This window comes from Pogoniulus pusillus, chromosome 25 (assembly GCF_015220805.1).
Source record: "Pogoniulus pusillus isolate bPogPus1 chromosome 25, bPogPus1.pri, whole genome shotgun sequence".
NCBI lineage: Eukaryota > Metazoa > Chordata > Aves > Piciformes > Lybiidae > Pogoniulus > Pogoniulus pusillus.
This window is the reverse complement of record NC_087288.1, coordinates 4,266,816-4,287,120: the sequence shown is the minus strand read 5'-3', so window position 1 is coordinate 4,287,120 and position 20,305 is coordinate 4,266,816. Positions and strand designations below refer to the sequence as shown.

At 40.4% G+C, this 20,305-nt stretch overlaps 1 protein-coding gene across 5 annotated transcripts in view; it reads right to left on the bottom strand.

The window, feature by feature from the left end:
• Positions 1–344: 344 nt before the first annotated feature.
• Positions 345–20,305, bottom strand: part of MYO6 (myosin VI) — a 117,870-nt gene continuing 97,909 nt past the window's right edge. The window contains exons 26-35 of one of the 5 annotated variants that reach the window (XM_064164234.1): positions 19,372–19,580; positions 18,860–18,938; positions 17,388–17,548; positions 14,965–14,994; positions 14,327–14,365; positions 10,768–10,871; positions 9,312–9,443; positions 7,559–7,585; positions 3,320–3,538; positions 345–1,645 (exon numbers count right to left, since the gene is read on the bottom strand). In XM_064164234.1, coding sequence (XP_064020304.1) covers positions 1,446–1,645; positions 3,320–3,538; positions 7,559–7,585; positions 9,312–9,443; positions 10,768–10,871; positions 14,327–14,365; positions 14,965–14,994; positions 17,388–17,548; positions 18,860–18,938; positions 19,372–19,580 — 1,200 coding nt within the window. In that variant the 3' untranslated portion in view covers positions 345–1,445. The remainder of the gene's footprint in view (positions 1,646–3,319; positions 3,539–7,558; positions 7,586–9,311; positions 9,444–10,767; positions 10,872–14,326; positions 14,366–14,964; positions 14,995–17,387; positions 17,549–18,859; positions 18,939–19,371; positions 19,581–20,305) is intronic. The other 4 variants (XM_064164235.1, XM_064164236.1, XM_064164237.1 and 1 more) reach the window with 4 other exon arrangements.

Sequence of the window (20,305 nt, the reverse complement as noted above, 5' to 3'; positions counted from 1 at the left end):
ATTATTTTACAGTTCAAGCAAACTCTGTCAATCCAAGATTTCATTTTTAAATCAAAATGATTAAGTAACTGGATATGATATTTCAAATTCCTATTGGAGAGTTAATAACTAATTGTGTTTAAGATGTTGCAATAATGGCCTGCATGGTGACACAATGATCACAGATGTGAACAAGACACATATTAAAACTGTAGGAAACCAAAAATTCCTAGCCACAAAACCTCCCAAAGCAAACTGCTCAACAAGGGAATTGATACAAGCTATGAAACTCAACAGAAGGTATTAAGACAAAGCTCAGTGTTTGAGTCACTGTGATAATTCCAGGATGCTAAAAACTGTGGCTGTTTCAGTATTAAGAAGATGCTTTATGTTATTGGACCAAGTTTTTAGACAATCTAACAGAATGTAGAGACCTTGTGCAGTTCATTACAATTAAAATAAAGAGGAGGATGTCTGAGGCTCAAGCCTCAACATTCACTTAAGTTATACTGCCATCAAAAAGCTCAACATTATTTCCCTTATGCTATCCTTACTCTTATATGCTTCCAGATAAAAGTCTTGGACAATTTTGCTTAATGTATTGAAATCACACTATGTAGATAAACAAACTGTCCAAGAACTCCTAGTGGAAATTTGGTCAGAAAAAAAATCTGAAGGAGATTTGTACTGAAAGAGAGAGGGGAGAAAAAAAGAGGAACTAAGAAGAGAAGTGGTGCAAGCCCTAACAAGCAGTACATTCTTTGAGTAGCTCCAACGTTACAGAATATTGACATACACATGTGAATGCTCTGCTCAGAATGTACAAGAAAACTATTTCTCTTAAAGCAAGAACAGAGAATATAGAAGAATTTCTGGGTCTCAAGTTGAGTAGGGTTTCCCATCAGATTCTGAGAAAGTCAGTAAGCACAGGAACTAACCAGTTCTCAAATCAGGACGTAAAATGTCTCAGATTATATAAAAGTATACTCCAACTTCTCCGGAACAGAAGTCAAAGCTAAGGCCTCACAATTCCAGTTATTAAAAAGAGCATGTCCTCTTTACCAGGCCACCACTTGAAGCCAACACCTTTAGTGTCACAAAAAGGTGGTTGCAATGCAGCTCTTTGCAACACGTACCCAAGAACAGACAGATTGCTTAAGAGCGTTAAGGGTTACAACAGAAACTGTTCAAGAAAACCCAACATATAAACAAAAAGCAACAAACTATACTGACTGAAGTTTCTTCTAGGTCTTTACACCTAGCAGAGTTCACTATGGAAATTAAACATCATAAAGTACAAATTAACAAACCACATGATTAATAAAATCTGTTCACTTTATATTAAACATCTCTAATTACGATTATAGAAGGTTTCCGTCCTCTGTGGTACAGAGGAACTCTTCTTCCCTTTGTATCATGGGCAAGGGTTCTCATCTCCTCCAAAGCTGCTGTGCAACATAACCAATCTATTTCAGCAGGTTTTGCAGCATTGCTGTAGCATAGGTAGGGCGAGCCTGTCTGCTTGCAATGGCATTCTGAAGGTACTGGATGCCCCCGCAGCGCTCCCAGATCTCTTCAAACTGCTTCGGCAAGATTTCAGCACCTCGCTTGCGAGTTAAGCCAGTCTCTTCAAGATTGAGCTCACACATATCCATATCATCCTTCCCTGAAATGAGAAAGGGGGGAAAAAAAGACATTTAGGAAGCTTTTTCATCAGTCACAGAATGACAGAATGCTAGGGGTTGAAAGGGACTTTCTGGTCCACTCCCCCTGCCACACCATACACCTATAGGCATGCATCACCTAGAGCAGATCACACACGAATGCATGCAGGTAGGTCTTGAATATCTCCAGAGAGGCAGACTCCACAACCCCCCTGGGCAGCCTGCTCCAGTGTTCTGTCACCCTCACAGGGGAAAAAAAGGAATCCTTATGTTTCCATGAAATTCCTTATGTCTCAACTTCGACCCATTGCCCCTTGTCCTGGGCAATACTAAGCTTTATCCTCCCAGCACTCACCCTTTGAGTATTTATAAACAAGGATGAGATCACTCCTTACCCTCCTCTTCTCAAAGGTCACATTAACAAAGATTCATTTTCCTCTTTAAAATTCTGTGTTTGTTAAGAGAATTCAGAACTTGTGGGGAAATCAGCCCTCAGTCACAGCTGGTTTTAAGAATAAACTACCAAAACGCAAACTAGTAAAACACAGAATAAACTTCCAATCATAGATTCATTCACAGAACAGCAGGCTGCAGGGGACCTCAAGGATCATCTAGTCCAAATTTTCAAGGTAGGAATATAGTTTAAATGAGATGGCTCAGCAGCCTGTCAAGATGAGCCTCAATTCACCACCTCCCTTGGGAGCTTATTCCAGTGTTTAATAGTTTCAAAGGGAAAAAAAAATGTAACATTCAGTCTGAATCTCCCCAGCAGCAGCCTGTGCCCACCACCTCATATCTTTATCATGTGCCAAAAGGGAGATTCCTTCCCCAGCATAGCCACCCTTTGTATATTTGTACATGGTTATGAGGTGTCCCTGAGCCTTCTCTTCTCAAGGCTTAGATCACAGAATGTTAGGGGTTGGAAGGGACCTCTAGAGACCATTGAGTCCAACTCCTCTGCCAAAACAGGATCACCTAGAGCAGGTAGTCTTCAGGGCAGGAGATTCCACAGCCTCTCTGGGCAGCCTGCTCCAGTGCTCTGGCACCACCACAGTAAAGAGTTTTCTCATCAAATTGAGGTGTAATTTCCTGTGTTCCAGCTTATATCCACTGTTGCTTGTCCTGTTACTTAGCACCACTGAAAAGAGCCTGGCACCTTCACCTTGACACCCACCCCTCAGGTATTTAGATCTCCTCTCAGCTTTCTCAGGACTAAAACCACAGAATAAACTAATAAATAACCTTGAAGATAGCAGATTTGGACTGGATATTAGGAAGAAATTTTTGACAGGCACCGTCCCTGGGGGTCTTCAAGAAAAGACTGGATGAGGCACTTAGTGCCATGGTCTAGTTGATTGGATAGGGCTGGGGGATAGGTTGGACTGGATGATCTTGGAGGTCTCTTCCAACCTGGTTGATTCTGTGATTCTATGATTCTATGACAGTGAGGGTGGTGAGACACTGGAACAGGTTGCTCAGGGAGGCTGTGGAAACCCCCTCCCTGGAGGTGTTCAAGGCCAGGTTGGATGAGGTCTTGAGTGACCTGGTCTAGTATAAGGCCCACGGCAGAGGGCCTGGAACTAGATGATCTGCAAGGTCCCCTCCAACCCCAACCATTCAATGAGTCTACGAATTCTTAAGCTTTTCAGCATGTGAATTTTCCTTTCAACACCAACCTGCTACCAGGAGAATGGGTGCCTTGTCAGGGTGAAGTTCCATCTGTCGAGCAATCCATGGTCCATCAAAATGTGCATACCACCAACCCTTCTTCTTGTTCTGGGGATCCTTGTATTGGTCTGCAGGGCGGATGAAGGGGATGCGGAAGTAACGCTGCTGCCGGTTGATTTCAATCTCTTGCTGCCTGGATGGTAGTTGGGTTGTTGGGTTCTGTTGAGCTATCATAGGAAGCAAACCAAAGAATGAGCCAACAAACGAAACAAAAAAAGAAAGTCAACAAGAAAGCCATATTATGACTTGCTTGAGTAAAATAAAAACCAGAAAACACAGGCTCCCCATCCCCCCAAAACAAACAAAGTCCCCAAAACGCTGAAAGATTCTCTCTGAGGCCTCACCTGAAGCCTCATCAAACCTACAAAGTAGTGCCAGCTCATACAGTGTGCATTCTTTTAACCTCTGCAGCTACAACACTGGGCAGGAAAGGCTTCTGTCACTTCTCTATGTTGCCCAGTGGCACTGAGAATGTCTTAGGAAATAAACACAACAAGTGAATAAAATAAAATATTCTGCTTTCAATCTGTATTTATGGTTAAATGTCCCATTTAAAATCTCTTACCAACCAGGAACATTGGTCAGTAACACTCCAATCAGCTCATCTCTTTGTCAAACAGATGGGATACCATCCAGAGAGACTTGGACAGGCTGGAGAAGAATCTCATGAGGTTCAATAAGGTAAAGTGTAAAAGCCTGCACCTAGGTCAAGGCAATCCTAGATATCAACACAGGCTGGGGGATGATGAAATTGAGAGCAGCCCTGCAGGAAAGGACTTGGGGCTGCCAATGGATGAGAAGCTGGATATGAGCCACAAGTGTACACTCACAGCCCAGAAGGCCAATGTCAGCCCGAGCTGCATCAAAAAGAAGCATGGCCAGCAGATCCAGAGAGGTGATTCTGTCACTCTGATGTGCTGTGGTGAGACCTTACCTGGAGTACTGTGTCCAGGTGTGGAGCTATCAACACCAGAAGGACATGGATCTGAAGGATTGAGCCCAGAGAAGGGCCATGAAAATGATCAGGGGGCTGGAACACTTATGCTATGAGTACAGGCTGAGGGAGCTGGGGGTGTTCAACCTGGAGAGGACAAGGTGCTGGGCAGATCTAAGAGTGGCCCTCCAGTACCTGAAGGAGGCTACAAGAACACTGCAGAGAGACTGTTTACAAAGGCCTGCAGTGATAGGATGAGGGGCAATGGTTTGAAACCAGAGAAGATTAGATTTAGATTGGATATTAGGAACAAGTTCTGCACCATGAGGGTGGCTGGAACACTGCAACAGCTTGCCCAGAGAGGTAGTTGATTGAGGCTCCATTCCTGGAGATATTCAAGGACAAGGCTCTGAGCAACCTGATCTAGCAGAGAATGTCCCTGCTCACTGCAGGGGAGGTTGGACTAGATGACCTTTGGAGGTCACTTCCAGACCAAACCATTCTGTGACTCTCTTAAACAAGGGCACAGTGCAAGGCAGCATTTTCAGTTAATCACAAAGCACCACTCGAAGCTTACTGACAGTCAACAACAGTGTAATGCTGTTAGGAATTATTAATTTCTTAAAAGAAATGTTGACAACAAGTACTGCTAATTAAAAAGCTGTCACCAGACCTAACTTTCTGCCTAGACTTCTGTGGACTAAACTTCACCATCAGAGCTACTCTCTGGCTGCTTTCTTTTTTTAAAGAAATTGCTTCTTTCAGACCATTAAGGTCAGCAGATCAAACTTCTAGAGGAGACAGATATAGACAAAGTCTTTTAAAGGTTTAAATATTTTTGGTGAATATTATCATGTGCAGTTTTGGATTCTCCTGAGCCCCACACATCTTAAACTTCAGAGAGAAAATTCCTGTTGAATAAAAGCAAAGGACCAGGGAAGTCACTGCCCCCTTGTGCTCAGCATTGCTGAGGCCACACCTTCAGTACTGGGTTCACTTTTGTAGCCCTCACCACAAGAAGGACATTGAGGTGCTGGAGCTGGTCCAGAGAAGGATAACAAAATTGGAGAATGGTCTGGAGAACAGCTCTGGTGAGGAGTGGTTGACAGAGTTGGAGTTGTTTAGCCTGGAGAAAAGGAGGCTAAGGGAAAACCCTCTCAGTCTCTACAGCTCCTTCAAAAGAGGTTGCAGTGAGGTGGGTGTTAGTTTCTTCTCCCTAGTATCAAGTGATAGAACAAGAGGAGATGGCCTCAGGTTGCACCAAGGGAGGTTTAGGTTGAACATCAGAAGAAACTTCTTCACAGAAAGAGTTCCCAAACACTGCAACAACATCCCCAGGAATGTGGTTGAATTGCCATCCATGGAGGTGTTAAGAAGAACACAGATGTGGCACTGAGGGCCATGGTTTGGCATCAGACTTTGGAGAGTTAGTTGGACTTGAGAATCTTAAATGATGTCTTCCTGCTGAAACAATTCTATGACTCTATGATCAATGATCAGCCTTAATGTTATGTATACACTATCATAATCCTGATCTAGGGTAGGGTGTCCCTGCCCATGGCAGGGACCCTTGTGGTCCCTTCCAACCCTGACTGATTCTATGATTCTATAATCAGTTTTAAATAGACAGTGATCTTACAGGCAGGATTCTTTCCTTTTAATATTTGCCTCCTGCATGCTACTGACCTTGTTCTGGTGATCTATTGCACCACTGTCAGATGTCTAAGAAATTCTGAACGTGAATCTACAGCACCAAAAAAAAAAAGAACTAAACAAACCCAGCATTAACAGTTCCCTGAGCCAGCATAAAGAGAATAATTCTAAGTTCACTCCTTTTTTTGGCCATTGCCAGTTAAGCAACAGAGCTAATTTTTTATCTAAAAGGAAGAATGAGAATCACTGCTAATAATGTACTTGTACCATTATCAACAGATAGAGAATTATAGACTCATAGAATGGTCTGGGCTGGAAGTGACCTCTAAAGGTCATCGAGTCCAACCCCCTTTGCAGTCAGCAACTGCATTTTGCAATTTCTTCATCTCAGACTCAAGAATTTTTTTTTCTTCTAAATATAAAGATGATGAAATAATAAATTAATAATAAAAAATTAATAAAATAATGTGCTATACAAATCATAGCCTTCAAAGCTTTTTTTCTGTATCTACATGAACAAGAGAGCATTAAAAACAAATCTATTTTAATATGTGAATGTCAGTTTCATACATCAACTCTGACATAACATTTCTTTTACAAGGAGACATATCATAGAATCAAGCAGGTTGGAAGAGACCTCCAAGATCATCCAGCCCAACCTAGCACCCAGCCCTGTCCAATCAACCAGACCATGGCACTAAGTGCCTCATCCAGGCTTTGCTTCAACATCTCCAGGGATGGTGACTCCACCACCTCCCTGGGCAGCCCATTACATATGTACATATCACAAGCAATTAACACACTTTTCTGCCTGGTCATCCACCACAGCAGATCAGCACTTTAGTATTGTCAACCACTTTTTGCACTGCAATGGAAACTGTTAAGGCTTCTTTCTACCTAAATCCAGAATGAAATCTAGAGGACAGGAATACTAAGCAGCCAGGAGAGCCTCTACTTCTCAGTACTATGGAATTGTAGTTCTTTATTCAGAAGAAACCATCACCTGAAGGTTAGTTTGTGTGTTAGGAAATATCTGTTAAGTTGACTCCAGAGTTTTGCTACAGCAAAATGACACTTGCAGACAGCAGGAAATCACAGAGTTTTAGAGGTTGGAAGGGACCTCTAGAAATCACTGATTCCAATCCCCCACCAAAGGCAGGATCATGTAAGCACGGTCCACATAGGAATGCATCCAGGCAGGTTTTGAAAGTCTCCAGAGGAGAAGTTAGAACAGGCACAGTATTTGTTGTTTAGTTCAAATGCACACTTGTTGTGTACTTTAAAACACACATTATTTAAATGCACATTCTTGTGGAGGGAGGGCAGAGTGGGAGGATTGTATCTTCAAATAACCAAAGGGTATTTCATTCTCCCTTCCCATGATTGCACAAATGCCCTCAGGAAGATAAGCAATAAAGCATATTTATAAACGATTTAGAGTAGCATAGAATCAGCACTGCCAAACTGCCAAACAGAAACTTCATGAACAATGAAACTCTGTGTACTCATGTAGCAAAACACTGGGTTAGCTGGGGTTAGTACAGAGCTCTGGAGGGTTTCCTATTCTTCTGTTAGCTGAAATCACCATCTCCCCACTTACGTGAGCTGCTCAAAAATGGTGCAAAATCTGTGAACAAATATCACATGTTGAGCCAAAGTGGTGACACTTTCACAGCTATAGTTTCATTTAAACATTTCTCCTCAGCGCTGACGACAGACAAACGGAAATTTAAGTTACAAACCCCCCATGGTTGAGCTATGTACTTTGATTCACTTTCTGCTCACTGACATATAGGAAAGTGTCTCCTCTCCTCAAATTTCACAGACCTCCAACTGTTCCTCTTTTCATCAGGATTTAATTGTGAGATTGATTACTTCGATGATGTGCAATGCCTCAGCTGTATACATGCTAAGCACAGACTGCTGGAACAAATTTGCTAGTTAATTAACACAGCATTTTCAGGTTTTTGACATTTCTGCTAGGAAGAAAAAATTTCCAGGCCTCTCTAACACCAAATCTGCCTGTTCTAATAATAATGCTTCCATACTAAACATATAAACTGAATTAAGGGATACCTGTCAAATTGTGCCATCAGTGAAAAGACAGAAAGAAACTATGTCATTTGAAGCACACATCCATTGACACATGAAAGACTTCGAACTACAGGCTTGGAGAGAGTGGCTGGAAAGATACCCAGCAGAAAAGTAGCTGAAGGGTGCTGTTGACAGTCAGCTGAACATGAGGCAGCAGCATGCTCAGGTAGCCAAGAAGGCCAGCAGCATCCTGGCCTGTATCAGGAATAGTGTGGCTAGTAGGGGTAGTGAAGGGATTGCCATCCTGAACTTGGCATTGGTAACACTACACCTCAAATATCGTGTTCAGTTTTGGGGTCCTTACTACAAGAGGGACATTGAGGTGTGGGAATGCAGCCAATGAAGAGCAATGAAGCTGGTGAAGGGTCGAGAGAACATCTTTAGAGGAGCTAAAGTTGTTTAGTTTTGAAAAAAAAAAGGAGGCTGAAGGGAGACCTCATTGCTCTCTAGAAGTTCCCTGAAGAGGCTGTAGTGAGGTGTTGCCCTCTTCTCTGAAATAACTACTAGGACAAGAAGAAGTGCACCTTGAGGCCACCAGGAGAGGTTTAAATTGGACTTTAGGGGAAAAAAAAAATCTTTACTGAAAGGGTGGCCAAGCACTGGAAGAGGCTGCCCAGGGAAGTGGTGGAGTCACCATCTCTGGAGGTATTTAAAAGATGTGTGCAGGTGTGGCTGTATGGGACACGGTTTAGTGGTGGTCCTCAGAGCATTAGTTTAGCCGTCGGACTTAGTCTTAAAGGTCTTTTCCTACCTAAATGGTTCTATGATTCTAACTATTGTTTAGAATCTCTATTCTACTCTTAGCTCTAATTCTATCCTTATGTATAATTCTCTATTCTGAACTCAGATAGCAATGTTTGTAATTACAGAGGTCAGATCTGATACGACCAACCTGAAAAATGAAGTCTCAAGATGCTAATCACAGTTTCATAAATGGAAAATTATTTTCTTTAGTAGCATAGAAAGAAACATTTAGCAGAAATGTCAGCAACTGCAATGCCAAACCAAGAACTATCTTTAACACATGGGAGACACTAAGAGGAAAGGTTTTAGGAAGAGTTATTCAGTTCAAGGATATAGGTCTCCTGAGTCTTCTACATGTAAAGTTCCAACCTTTTCAAAGCATTTACCTTAAAGAAATATACTCTTTAAACTGCCAAGATTTCCCTTCAACCCAGGAAACCCCAAATTCCTTCTAGAAATGCTCCCTAAAATATTGTCACTTCAATTATGATAAACACAAAATGACCTTTCCTCACCATAGTCTGTGACTGATTTGGGAGCACGCTGCTCTGTTTCTGCGTTGCGCTTCTTGTTCTTGGATTTCCAAGCATGGTAAACCTTTAGCCTTCTGTGAAATTCTTCTCTGCAAGCTGCCAACAGTTCAATATCTGTCCCAAAAATGAGGATGAGTCAGGTGAAAAAAAGAAATCAGAACAAATGATTTATGAAATGCTTTTCTACAGTGATGAGTAAATACTATTAGTGTTACAGTATGTTATAACATGCTACACCTTCACTCTGCAACAACAGGGTCTGTATTTTATGACCCAGAGTGTACCTTGGAATGCTACATCTCCCTTTTCTCCATTAGAGTAATGGCAGTCCCCAAAGCAGCAGCTCTGCTGTGAGATGTGGAGCAGTGAAATGCTGCAGATAAAATTTTCACCTGACTAGATTTGCCTTTTGACATTATCACAAGCCAAGTGCTACAGAAATGAGCTAAAATGTCACTGCTAAACTTTATTTCAGTAACCTAAAAAAAGAAAATCAGCAATGTGCTCGGATCTAGTGGGGTTTTAATACATCTTTATTAAATATATTCTAGTTTAGCTGAATCTCATTGCTACTGAGTGACTGAATGACTGCAAGGCTTTCTCATTAGTGGCTGAAGAGCATTCACATTGGCTTCGCTACTGATGAACACACATTAGCAGCATTTATTATTGCACCACCTGTACAGCTGAAAACATCCCTCCAGTTTGCACATGTAAAACCAGTAGAGAGAGGAACTGGAGGCAACTTTGGGTTTTAAAAACAGAGAGAATGATTTGTTTCCAGTTGCTACTGAAGGAGAAATTCTGAGCTATCTTATATCAGGAATGAACGAACTGCTTTCAGTCAGCAGCAGGAAGAAACAGTGATATGTAATCAAGGAGTCATTCTTATCTGTTTTCTATCTTCATAACATTGGGGCTAAGTAATAAATGCTCCAACTGTGAGCTTCCCAAGTGGAGAAACACATTTTAAAAACTAAAGAATAATCTCAAACAAAACTAAACAAAATTATGCTGTGCTTTGCAGGACATATTTGGAGGTTTGTGACCTGATGACAGCAAGGAGCCATAGGCAAAAATATTTTAGAACAAGCAGATTCTAGGGAGAACATAAAATTTCTTTATCAATTTGTGGATATATATTAAAAAAACAGGCAATTAAAAGAAAAATTCTAACATGTATTTTATGGCCCAAGCAGTTGCACATCATAAATATATAATCAGCAAAGGAGATAACAAAGGAAATTCTGGTTTCTCAGTATGGAAATAATTGAAGCTTGCTAATCTCCTTGGGGATAATGAAATAATTTTCAGGTTTAAACAAGTGTCACATTAAACTCAGGAGCAAGTTTTCATCTTTAACATGGGAAGAATGTGACAGCTTTCTTACAATTACAACTTGACTTCTCCCTCACAAAAATAAAAAGCAACAACTTACCACAGGATGTATTGATAGTATCACGAAGCTCTGCATATTTCCACTTACTGAGATCATGTTTCTTAGTTCCAGCAGCAGCTTTTGTGGCTTGAACTGCAGGACCCCTGTGATTATTTAAACAAAACAAAACAAAAGGTAAAGTGTTTTTTCAAATATGAAAAAGGAATGGTTACAACAGAAGGAACAGATCCCATGATTAGCACTGCAGCAGAGGGACTGAACTCAGGATTGTTTTCAAGATGTTTAAGTGACTAAAGTGAAGATATCTTTTACATCCAAAATCATATAATAATAATCTGATTGGTTGCCTTGAGATTAAAAGGAATTGTCATTAGTACTTGGTGTTGAAGTGTGAAAAGACACGTATTCTGTTTCGGTGTACCTCATTCCACACTTGGCACTAGTCAAGATCTGGACTGACAACAAAGAGTGATCATATCCAGGTTTAATTGCATTCCAAAAACACACAAGGAAAAGAGTATTTCTGAAGCAGACAAGAAAGAAGAAAAGGTGCTTCCCCTCCTGTTTAAAACTGGATTAGGATAGAAATCTTGTTCCAATACTAGAGAAAATATAGCAGCTGCCTGAGAACAGCAACATTTATTTAGTGGGGCGGTGAGGAGATGGGAATCATCAGGAGACACTAAGGGGAAAAAAGAGCACTCAGAATAAAGCCTGCAAGCAGAAAGACTCATCCAGAAATGGTTTTTCAAAGGCAAAACATATTCACCAAACAGGCAGCACGCAATAAAGCCAACAGCAAATGCAAAGCAGAAATTAAACCTTAAATCTCCATCACCTTTACCAGTATGTATAAGGTTCTCCACATAACAAAACAAAATCAATCATTGTAAGTATAAAGATAAATCTGAAAAAAAGGTTTTGTTGGCTTTTTTTTTTCCCCCACACAAATGATATGGATAAGAAGTGGAAGATACAGATGATATGGATACAAATGGATATGGATACAAAAGACACAAATGATATGGATAGGAAGTGGAAGGTCCAACCCAGGGGGACTGGACTCAGTGATCTCCTTGGGTCCCTTCCAACCCCTAATATCCTGTGCTCTCTCCTTTAATAAGGGCAAATTAAATATATAAACTAATAAAAACTGATAGAAATTAAGTTCAAAACACTACAGATTCAGAATACTTATTAAGCACTTAGGAATTCAAGGACAGACAGAGGATTTTATCAACCTCTGCTAATGCCCATAAGGCAAACTGAATTATCTTTCAGAATCTGAGAGGATTTGTTCAGAAGAAACAACATATTTAACAGGGCAGCAAAATACTTGATGCAATATGTCACATTAAAAACTCACAAGAGAGGAAAAAAAACCAACAAAATAAACCAGGCCTTTTCATTTCAAGTCTGCTTGTGCAGCATTTTCTTTGTGGAACCATTACACTGTTACAGTGTTTATGATCTAGAGAATATTATTTTGAAGTTTATTTTTCCATAAAGGTCTGTGAAGCTTTATGTTATTTGTTTTCCCATTGTAGTTAATAGGTTGTAAATACATTTACTGGAAAATATTTTTTTCCTATGTAGATAGAGCAATTTTGAGGGCTGAGATAACAAATGCAATCTAAGTTTCACATAATAAAAACAACCTGGTTAACAAAATGTTCTTAATAGCAACTGAACCAGCTCTTCACATGCAATTACAGAATCTGTTTATTGCAGCATCAGCTTCATTCTGCCCTCTCCTACTACTATCAGAGTCAACACACAGCTTCCACTTAAGGCATGTGAGAAGCTGACATAAAAAATTACCTCTTAAGACTTTTAATCTGTACAGAACTAAGGACAGGAACTTTTCCTCATGCTTAACACTACCCCTAAGTTAAAATAAATCATTAGAGAGACTCTTTCAAAGCATACATTTGAATATTTTGTTATCACTGCCATCCCTGCAGGACATTCAGCATTGCTGCTAAATGCAATTTCCGCTGCCTAGTGTCTAACCTCCTGGAATCTAATTTCACAAATCCCAAGGATTTTCCTTATTTAGCAAGACTAGCCACCACTTCAGGAGTTTGCCACATCATTTAGAGCAACAACTAGGCTGCAAGATCTTTAAGAATGTTAATCCAATTGAATGGCTTAGTCTTTCCACGACAGGAACACTGCGCTCTGCAGATCGCTCTTTTGTTTTCTACAGGACTCTAAGCATCACAGTCCAGCAAGGAGAAGAGTATCACACTTGAAAATCACTCCTCACTGATCAATCTCACAAGGTTCTCTATCATAAATAGTAGACTGAGGCTTAACAACAACCACCAAACAACAAAACATCAACCAACCAGGCAAAAGAAACCTCAAAAACCCCAAATAAAAACACCAAATCAAAATAAAACAAACCTCCAAACCAATAAAATCTCTCTCACCTAAAAAATCTCCAGTATATGAAAAATGAAAATAATTTAAATAACACAGTAAGAAATACTCTATTTTTAATTCACACACAACACAGAGTCTCTGACTTTATCCTTTAATGGTTTTGTGGGGATATGTGGTCTTGCTTGCAACTTCACAACATGGAAATCTCTAAGAACAGATCTTGCTCCTCTGGACAGAGATATTGCTAATCTCTGCTCTCTGGACCTTCATAGAAGGTTCATTCTGTCCTCAGGTGGTACAAAATACTTTCTGACTACTCACTGACATGGAGGGCATGACAAGAATGGCATCAACCAGTATGAGACTGGTTGTCTGGAATTGTGTTCAGATCTAAACCTGCATTCTCCTTTCCTCCTGCACAGTGCTTAAAAATCTTTCATTAGCACTCAAGAAGTCTGAGAAGAAGATTTTGTTTAGGTGTCTCAAGAGGGGGTTTAAAAAGCTTTTAACAGAGTCACTTTCAAAAATGCTTTGATTTGAAACAAGGGGACACAGTCTCAAGTTGTGCTGGGGGAGGTCTAGGGTGGATGTTATGAGTAAGTTTCTGCCAGAGAGAGTGACTGGCATTGGAATGGGCTGCCCAGGGAGGTGGTGGAGTCCCTGTGCCTGGTGGTGTTGAAGAAAAGCCTGGATGAGGCACTTGGTGCCATGGTCTAGCTGACTGGATGGGGCTGGGTGCTCGGTTGTACTGGATGAGCTTGGAGGTCTTTTCCAACCTGATTGATTCTATGAAGGGAATTAGAAGTAGAGCATTTGCTTGTTAAAAGTATTAACAGTGACATTAACACTAAATTACTGCATTAAGTCTGTGGTGAATCAGTAGAAATACTCCCTAGAAAGATGTGGAATTCAGTTTTCTATCACCATTACAAGAAAGGAGAAAAGGGAAGAGAGAAACAACATGAAAATTGCACAGAACACCAGGGTATAGGAATTATTCTTTTTTATATATATGTACAGAATAAATTAAGCTAACTGGTGAGAAAAGGTGTTGATAAAGGAAATTTGTCTCAGAGAAATAAATTACTTATCTGCTTAGCACTTAAAACCCCAAAGCATCCCTTTCTTTCTCATTCCATATTAATTCAACCCATTGCAGGTGTGATTTAATTAACATTATCAATCCATCTGGTGGTGTCTTGTCACCTACCTAGACAATATTTCTGACATTTCTGTAGCCATTTGGTCCCTATAAGAAAATTGACAGATAAGCATAAGCCAAACAGACAAATATAAACCCACTCTTTAGAACTGTGAAAGTCTCTTGCCAACCAAACTGGAGCTAGTTCAAGTGCACACAAAAATGAAAATAAATATATTTATTGTACATAATTTTCTTTCTAATGTTCTGACTCTATAAAGAGCAATAAATCACACAGGGCAAGAGGGAGAAAAAAGATGGTATGTAAAAAAAAAATATAGGTTAGTTATATATTAATAGTTTAAAATATATGATTAGGTATATCAGATTATTAACAACAAGTATATCAGATTATTAGGTATACTATTAACAATTTTAGGTCATATTATGAATTATTAGGTGTATCATTAATTATGATTAGGTATGTTATTAATTACTATTATTTGGTATATTAGGTTAACTTGCTTATTAGCCAAAGTAGTGGATGTAAGGTATTACAAATTGATTACAAGTGTATAGATGCACAGAAATGAAGATTATTAATGTGTACCAGTAAATAAGAGGACAATATCAATTTCCTTTGAATTAATTAGGGTGGGGTTGGGGTTTATTTAGAGCATTCAAATGGAAGAAAAAAAATGCCATACGCAGTCATTTGCAGCTTTGTTCCACTGGCTCTGCAAACAGAAGATATTTATGTTAGAGTACTTCCTTGCTCTAATGATTGGAAGTGGAAAAAAGGTGGGTCACAACATTTCCTGCTCTCTCACATCCTGCTATCTCAAGATTACTATTACTAATCAATTTTGTACTGAGAAACAGGATTATACAGACCTTTTTTCTTCACCTTTCTCAATTGTGAGGGGCAAAGTTAAATTAAGACACTCTGAAAAAAGACTTGGAAGTAAAAACTTACCCCACCTTTTCTCTCCCCACACCTTATCTTTCAAAATCATAATGATTTTGAGACATGCCACTGATCTATTTATGCCTGGATAAGCATATCACAAGACAGAACAGCAATCCTCATGTAGCTACCCTGGAAACAGAAAAGGTAGCTTCTTTGTGTCCAGAGAAAGGCAACAAAACTGGTGAAGAGTCTAGAGAAGAAGTCTTATGAGGAGCATCTGAGGGAATTGGAGTTGTTTAACCTGGAGAAGAGGAGGCTGAGAGGAGGCCTCGTTGCTCCCCCTGAAAGGAAGTTGTAGTGAAGTGGGGAGTTGATGTCTTCTCTCTGGTAGCAGATGACACAACAAGAGGAAGCAGCCTGAAATTGTGCCAGGGGAGGTTTAGATTGGACATTAGGAAAAAGCTCTTTACTGAAAGAGTGCACTGGAACAGGCTGCCCAGAGAGGCAATTGTATGACTGAGAGCAATGCCACAACAATTTTAATGGAAATGCCTAAAAATCAGTATTGTATGTAAGAGAACAACAAAATAAACAATTACTCAGCTGTTTCATGCAGAGATTATTATAAATATGTCCCTGAAGATAACACTTGAGTAGCAAAGAGAGCACACCTGGGAGCTTGAAATTCCATGGCAACACCTGGCATTTCCATACATTCCTTCTTTCAACAACAAACTGAATGTCAACAGCAAACAAGTGAAGTCATCAATGATGTAAACATATTGGTCCAATTATATAAAGGGACCTGTGAACAAGTACTGTTTTGACTGGAACTTCTAAGCTGCTTCTAAGGAATCATGCTTTACACACACTCCTGCTCTGCAGGCACCATGGATCTGTACAGCAGAAGCCAAACACTTGCAGCACAGCAAAAACTTCACACAAAAGGAAACAGTATTTAAGACACTATTTCATTTTCAAACCCATCTCTATTAAATACATTTATGCCAGTTTAAAGAACTTACCAGTTAGGACACAGAAAGAATTAATGGAGTAATGGGAACAGGTTGCTACTGGGGAGATTTGGGCTGGATACCAGAAAAAGATTATTCACCATTTGAAATAATAGACAGTGGAGTAAAATCCCAAGGGAAGTGGTAGATTCCTCTACACTAGACAGTTTCAAGGCCCAGTTTGACAGGCTGCTGAGCCATCTCCTTTAAACTACATTCCTACCCTGAATGGCTAGACTCAATGATCCTTGAGCTCCTTTCCAACCTGCTGTTCTTTGAATCTACAAAACTACTATTTCTGCATTCAAAAGAGGGCTTCTTGTTAAAACACACAAGACACACACAAATTCAGTGTAGAGTGGAACCATCAAGTCCCAAAAAGGAGACTACATTTTTCACTACTTACTACTGAAGAAATTGTGTTACAAAATAACAATTCAAATTGGTTGCAACCTGTGGCCATTTGAGCTCGATTTGTAGCTTAGACATAAAAAATTAGGAACAGGAAAACTTAGGCACTGACTGTAAAAATGGAAAAGTGCTGAAGTCTTTGAGTGAAAAGGTGAACATGCCAGGGATGGGCCATAAATTGGCAACAATAGATTAGTTAATATAATTTCACTAGAGCATTGAAAACTACATCTGTAAGCACAGCCTGAATCTCTGTTGCTTGCTCCTGCTGCTATCTCTCCTGCCGCTGCTGCTTTGCCTGCTGCTTACCTCATCTCTGCTCCCTCTAAGGTTACTACATTCTGCAGTAGTTTATTTGGGGTTTTGTCTATACTGTTTTATTTAGTTTACCTGTAAAAAATACAATTTCATTTTCAGACTTTCCAAATCCTGACTTGTGGTGAATTTGCTCTCTGGGGCAGATTTACAACATCACTGGGGGAGGGACCCAATCCAACCTGTAACCCATTCCAGAACTCAGAAAGAAAAAGAACTGCAGTTGTATTTACAAGCACTTACTAAATTACTCATGTAGTAAGATGCAAATTGGAGAAGCTCTTTAGGCAAAAAAGCAATCTATTTCTAACAAAGTTTATGAGTTCATTTGAGAAAGATTCTAAGACACTGACTTAAAAGGCCTACTTAATCAGTATGAAAATACACAGACCCAAGAAGAGCATAGTCTTTTCAAAGGCATCAGGATAGGAAGAATAAACAAGAGAGGCAAATGGAGAAATGCAACTATTTAATCCCATACCTGCGCAGTCCTAAATCAAGCTGAGCCTCATCATTGATGAGTTCTGCCTCACTCTGGGCAATTCTCATGGCAAGTTCATGATCACGCCGCTCCTGCTCAAGCACTGCTTGGTGCTGGGTTTCCTCTTCCCGTTCTCTAGCTAGCTGAGCTTCAATTTCAGCCTGTTTTACAAAAACATACCTTTAACCTTAACCAATCAAACCCAAAATGCTGCATAATCACATTGCTGGAAAAACATGCCAAGCATCACCTTCATAGCTTTCAAAACATTCCTCATTCACAGAGCTTAAAATGTAACAGCATTAGCATTAACAAAGACAGCTACAGGGTTGCTTCTTGGGGTTTATGTAGTTTATCAAATCATCAGTGTCCATCACCATTTGAATTACCTTTTCAAATGAAAGCAGCAATTAATTATTCTGTACTTTAAAAGAACAGGATGTTTTTTTTGCTAGCTATTATGAAAATCAGACTTCAAAGTTTTGGGAATCAATAAAATTCGGGCAATACAGAGTATGGCACTAACATAATGCCCCCCCTCTGCCCCGATGTTTTGCACTTGGCATTACAGGACTTTGCAATAGGCACTGAGTTGCATGCAAGCCCATGGTTCATTTTCAAAAGGGATCAAGACAAACACTGGAATCCTCTGTGAACCTGATCCAGCTTTGGTTTTGAGTAAATGTCAGATTCTGACTCACTGCAAAACAGAAGCAATCCAGACACTCTGCCTCTGCAGAGCAAAACTGCAATTCCAGGTTAACATCATGAGTTAACAAAGGGGATTGCACACACAGTAAGTAAAATGCAGCCACCCAACTCATACTTCTGCAAGTCACACATGCCAAGTGTCTTTCTTGGTGACCAGATCTCAGCAAAAGGCTCTTCCCACTACTCATCACGAATTTACACCATCATGACTGCAGTAATAGCAGCGACTTTATTCCAGGCAGAGGCAAGGTTTGAACTGCAGGTATTTATTCTACATGGAAGTAGGCTACCAAAGGGCTACCAAAGACAGCCCTGTATCTTGCATTGTCACAGATATTCCAAAAGTGGTTACAGTAAAGCAGGAACAGGATATGGCCTAAATCCAGATGTGACTTCTGGCAAAAGAGTGACAAACATGCCTGATGTGGAACATCTGCAAAAACTTCCAGAGGCCAAACTGGAGTTTTCCAGTGTTGTGTATTTTTAACTTTAAAATAACTTAAAAGTCTCTCTACTTAGAGGACCTCAACTTGCCATGAGTAGGTGATCTGGTGTGCCTAATCCTGATTTTGCCTTACATTTACTATTAAAGCAACACTGCTGACAGACTCTGAGATACTCATTTATAAAATGAAGGTAGTAGACTCACAAGAGAACCAGAATTGTGAAAAAGATTTTCAATTTCTTTTCTTTAAAACCCAAACCACCACCCAACAACCACCAAAAAGCCTCCAAAACCCACACACAGCTAAATCATTAACCTGGATACGCTTTTCTTCCCCTTCTCTCTTTTTCCTCTCTTCCTCTTCCTGTTTTCTCTTTGCTTCAATCTCAGATTTCCTATTACAAAAGAGGAGGAAATGAAAATATCTTATTACAATGCCAAGTGAGTAGGATAGCAGAAAGCACCTTCCAAAAACCTGAATGGTAAGCCAGATGCTGGTACAGCCATGAAAAGAGGACGTTACATGGTAGGCTTAACTGGGTTCTGATCTAGTTGGGGATGTCCCTGCTTACTGTAGGAGAGTTGGGCTAGATGACCTCTAGAGGTCCCTTCCAACCCAGTGCTTTCTATGACTCTTTGTAAAGCCAAGAAACTTTCCATGTCCATCTGTATTTCCAGCTACACTTAACATTACAAGTCTCTGGGAAAGGGAACATTTTAACACTGCATAACATACCAGGAGCACAATTCAAGGAGTATTAAAAATGACCTCATTAAAGCATCTTATTTCCTTCTCATTCTATAACCAGCAACTCATTCAGGACTCACAGGCGTCTCTCCTCTTCCTCCTTCTTTCGTTGCAGCTCTTCCTCCTCGCGTCTCTTTCTTTCTTTCTCCATTTCCTCCTGGATGCGTCGTAATCTCTCTGCTTCCTCTTCCTGCTGTTTCTTCTTTTGCAGTGCACTCAGCAGCTGCTCTGAGCTTCTCACCAGAGCATCATACTCTTTCTGTATCTGTTCTCTAGTCATTACAGTGGTCTGCAAAAAATTAAGTAAGAAGGGATCACAGGCTCTTACATTTGTATTTCACTTTTTATATAGGTATAGCCAGAAAATAGTAAGTGAAAGGAGAACACTGAGCAGTACAATTAAATAAGACTGACACTTTAGGGTGGAGGAGCTTGAGCACATCATTCTCTTTCTTCCTAAAAACCTGAGGATGAGGCTTCCACTACCTCTGTGGGCAACCCATTCCAGGCTCTCAACACCCTCATGCTGAAGAACTTCTTCCTAAAATCCAGCCTGAATCTACTTATTTCTAGCTTTGTTCCATTCCCCCCAGTCCTATCACTCCCTGAGAGCCTAAAAAGTCCCTTCCCAGCTTTCTTGTACTCCCCTTAAGATACTGAAAGGCCACAATAAGGTCACCTTGGAGCCTTCTGTTCTCCAGATTGAACAGCCCCAACTCCCTCAGCCTCTCCTCTTAGGAGAGGTGCTCCAGCCCTCTGATCATCCTTGTGGCATTTCTCTTGGATGCCTTCCACCACATTCATATGCCTCTTGTGATAGAGGCTCAAGAACTGCATGCAGTACTCCAGGTGGGGTCTCACCAGTGAGGAACAGAGGGAAAGAATCACTTCCCTCTACCTGCTGGCCACACTTCTCTTGCTGCAGCCCAGGATCTGGTTTGCTTTCTGGGCTGCCAGAGCACACTGACAATTCACACTGAGCTTCTCTTCCACCAGCATCCCAAAGTCCCTCTC